The sequence below is a fragment of the Pistacia vera genome, unplaced genomic scaffold (assembly GCF_008641045.1).
Source record: "Pistacia vera cultivar Batoury unplaced genomic scaffold, PisVer_v2 Contig505, whole genome shotgun sequence".
In the NCBI taxonomy this organism is placed as follows: Eukaryota; Viridiplantae; Streptophyta; class Magnoliopsida; order Sapindales; family Anacardiaceae; genus Pistacia; species Pistacia vera.
The window spans coordinates 407,734-412,123 of NW_022196341.1; the positions used below are offsets into that span (position 1 = coordinate 407,734).

General features: G+C 38.4%; 1 protein-coding gene across 1 annotated transcript; it reads right to left on the reverse strand.

Moving 5' to 3' along the window:
- Positions 1–1,623: 1,623 nt before the first annotated feature.
- LOC116105799 lies at positions 1,624–4,033 on the reverse strand. The gene is given in 3 exon segments (XM_031392208.1): positions 1,624–2,519; positions 2,616–2,790; positions 3,014–4,033. Coding segments are annotated over 3 exon segments (2,091 nt in total).
- Between the last annotated feature and the right edge of the window lie 357 nt (positions 4,034–4,390).

Here is a 4,390-nt window from a genome sequence, read left to right on the forward strand (position 1 = left end):
AAATACCTAAGAGTTGCATGGTAAGAAAAAACAGTAACTTTAGTGCCAATTAGATGGGAATGAAACTTTTCTAATGCAAAAATAACTGCCAAAAGTTTTTTCTCAGTTGTGGAGTAGTTAAGTTGAGCATCATTCAATGTTCTTAAAGCATAATAAATGGCGGGTGGTAACTTTCCAACTCGTTGTCCTAACACGGCTCCAATGACATAATCGCTTGCGTCGCACATCAACTCGAATGGAAGACTCCAATCGGGTGGCTGAATAATTGGGGTTGTGGTTAGGAGTTCTTTTAGTTTCTCAAACGCCTTTATACACTTTTCATCGAACTCAAATGCTACCTCTTTTTGTAACAAACAGCATAAGGGCCTTGCGATCTTAGAGAAATCCTTGATAAATCTCCTATAAAATCCTGCATGTCCAAGAAAAGAACGTACCTCTCTCACACAAGTAGGAGGTGGTAAGGAACGTACAAGATCTATTTTAGCTTTATCAATTTCAATCCCCCTATATGAGATAATATGCCCTAAAACTATCCCTTGATTTACCATAAAATGGCATTTTCCCCAATTTAAAACGAGATTAGTTTCTATGCAACTTTTAAGAACTAATGTCAAATTACCCAAACAATTATCAAATGATTTCCCATAGACACTAAAATCATCCATAAATACCTCTATAATGTTCTCTATGTAATCGAAGAAAATACTTACCATGCACCTTTGAAAGGTGGCGGGTCCATTACAAAGGCCAAATGGCATGCGTCGATAAGCAAAAGTGCCAAAGGGGCATGTAAACATTGTCTTCTCTTAATCTTCCGATGCAATCACAATTTGATTATAACCTGGAAATCCATCAAGAAAACAATAGTGTGAATGGCCCGCTAAACGTTCAAGCATTTGATCGATAAATGAAAGAGGAAAATGATCTTTACATGTTATGGCATTGAGCTTGCGGTAGTCTATGCACACTCATCATCCCTTTTGAATGCGAGTGGGAACTAAGTCATTATCTTCATTCTTTACCACGGTTATTCCGGATTTCTTAGGAACTACTTGGACCGGACTAACCCATTTACTGTTCGAAATTGGGTAGATCACACCAACATCTAACAACTTGATTATTTCCTTCTTCACTACTTCCATCATTAGTGGATTCAACCGTTTTTGCGCTTCTCTTGTAGGCTTTGATCCTTCCTCTAATAATATGCGGTGTATGCACATGGAAGGTGTAATGCTTTCTTTCTAGCTAGTACACTCGTAAAATCAACTAAAGGCATAAGAACATAAATTAAATTACGTACCTCCATGTGGGCGTTACAGAAGGACTTATTCCTTTAATGTCAGCAATCGTCCAACCAATTGCCGTTTTGTACTCTCTCAACAAACGAACAAGTTTCTCTTCTTGCACCTTTGAAAGGTTGGCCACTACAATCACGGGCAGTGTGTCTCCTTCTCCAAAGTATAAATACTTGAGATGACTTAGTAAAGGCTTAAGCTCCAAGGTAGGGGCCTACACAATGGAAGGTAAAAGTTTCTCATTAGACATGGGAAGAGAAATATAGGAGATTTCATACCTTGAATTTTTCATTGGAAGCTCATCCAACATTGCTATAGTTTTATTTAGCTATTCTCCCAACTCTACGTCTTCATTAAAACTTTGAGGTTCCTCGGTTGACAACCCATTCCATATTGCCACTTCCAATAGATCTTTACCCTTAAGCTTGAACATTTGCTGCATTAAAGAGTCAAGTATATCAATGGAAAAGCAATCATTGTCATCATTAGGATACCTCATTGCGTCAAAGATGTTAAATTGAATGACTTCCCCATCAAACTCCATTGTCAACGTCCCATTATACACATCTATTTTCATACGGGCTGTTTTCATGAATGGTCTCCCCAAAAGCATTGGCATGGTTTTCACAGTTGTTTCATCTTTCATGTCAAGCATGTAGAAATCCACTGGAAAAACAAGCTTGTTTACCTGCACCAAAACATCTTCCACAACTCCCTTTGGATAGGCATTAGATCGATTAGCAAGTTGAATAACTACGCCAATCTCTTTAAGAGTACCAAGATTTAAATCAAGATAAATTGAGTAAGGCATGGCATTAATAGAAGCACCTAAGTCTAACATTGCTTTCTCAAACCTTGTATTGGCTATGATGCATGGTATGGTGAAACTACCCGGATCTTTGCACTTTGTTGGAAGCTTCCTTTGCAAAACCATTGAGACATTTTCTCCCATGCTCACCACCTCATTTCCCTTAAGTTTTCTCTTGTTGGTGCATAATTCTTTAAGAAATTTCGCATAACGCGGCACTTGCTTTATTGCATCCAACAAAGGAATGTTGACATGTACTTTTCTAAAAGTGTCCAAAATTTCTTGTTCATGTTCCTCCTTCTTTGATGTGGCAAACCTGCTAGGAAAAGGCAAAGGAGGTTCGTAAGTATTAATAGGAACTTTAGATTGTACCTTAGGTGGATGTTTTGCATTGGAAGAATCGGTTGGCGAATTTTCTACACTTTTGGGCTGCTTTGTTCTACCTTGAATCAACTCATCTCCAACTTCTTTCTCATCATTTGGCTTCTTGTGAGTCTTCTCAAGTTGTCTACCACTTCTCAAAGTAATGGCACTAGCATTCTCCCTAGGGTTAACCAAAGGTTGGGAAGGAAGCTTTCCGGACCCATGCGCCTCTAATCTTCCAAGAGTAGTAGCCAATTGACTAACTTGGCTTTCCAAATTCTTGATTGACATTTTTGTTTCTTGTTGGAACTTGAGATTCTCTTGCTGAAATTGAAGAGAGCTAGTTGCTAATGAGTTTACCAAGTCCTCCAAAGACTTACCTTGAGGTTGGGAAACATTTTGGGGTCTTGCTTGGTACGGTTGTGGAGCTCGTGGGTAAGGGAAACCAGGTGGATTATTAGTGACAGTAGCTTGTTGATTTCCTCCATAGCTAAGATTAGGGTGATCCCTCCATCCTAGATTATAGGTATTGGAAAATGGATCATACCTTTGCCTTTGTTGTCCTTGGTATCCTCCCATGGCATTTACTTGTTCTGCATTTGTCTCTTGAAGGGTAGGACACATATCGGTAGGATGTCCCACATTGGAGCAAATTCCACGTCTTCACTTGTCCAATTGCAATTTGTTGCACAAGTGCAGTCAAATTATTCAATTGTTGGTCAAGATTATTGGATATCCCTACTTCATTTACCTCCCTTGGTGGTGGATCGGATCGAGTACCAAATTGTTGAGAGTTTGCCACCATGGTTGCAATTAAGTTCCTTGCTTCTGTAGGAGTTTTATCAACTAATGCTCCTCCACTTGTTGCATCTATCATGCTCCTCTCTATTGGCATCAATCCCTCATAAAAATATTGGAGAAGTAATTGCTCACTTATTTGATGATGCGGATAGCTAGCACACAATTTCTTAAACCTTTCCCAATATTCATATAAGTTTTCCCCATTGTATTGCTGAATCCCACAAATTTCTTTCTTAATGAGTGTGGCTCGAGATGCTAGAAAATACTTCTCTAGGAACAACCTCTTCATCTCATTCCAAGTAGTTATGGTCCCAGATGGTAGGTAATAAAGCCATTCCTTAGCGCTATCTGCTAAAGAAAATGGGAATGCCCTTAACTTCACTTATTCCTCTGTTGTTCCATTTGGTTTCATACTCGAGCACACCACATGGAACTCCTTAAGGTGCTTGTTTGGATCCTCTCCCGCTAAACCTCTAAAAATTGGTAGAAGATGAATCATCCCAGATTTAAGCTCAAAAGCTCCCCCTGCCGTATCATTGTATCGAATGCATAAAGGTTGTTGGTCAACGGTTGGTACAACCATCTCTTTGACAGTTAGATTAGCCATCTCCTCTTGATCAGAAAAATCAGAAGAATCATTTGTGAGTGGAAGATCCGTATGGATTGCTTGATCGAGAGTTGATCTATGCAAAGGTTGTTTCGAATGAGTAATAGGTGGAATCAGATCAGAATACGGATTCGATCTCAAATTGTATCGTGAGCTCATTCACCAAAAACACCTACAACTCAAAAACAAAGAACAAATAAAAATTGAAAAATAAACAAAAAGTAAACAAATAATTAAGTTAATGAAAATCCCCAGTGACACGGCGCCAAAAATTGATGCATGCAAATGCAACACCTAATTTTACCTCACTAAATTCTAATGCAAAGTCGTGTAGTAGCAAAGAGCAAGTAAGGGTCTTTCCCGCAGAGGATTTGTGAACTTAATTAATTATCTACTTCTAATAGGGTTTGTCACGAATTATAAAAACTCAACAAAAACTAAAAAAATAAATAAAAAAAAAATCTCAAAGCAAACAATGTAAATCAAGCAACTAATAACGAAAGAGAAATCAATGAG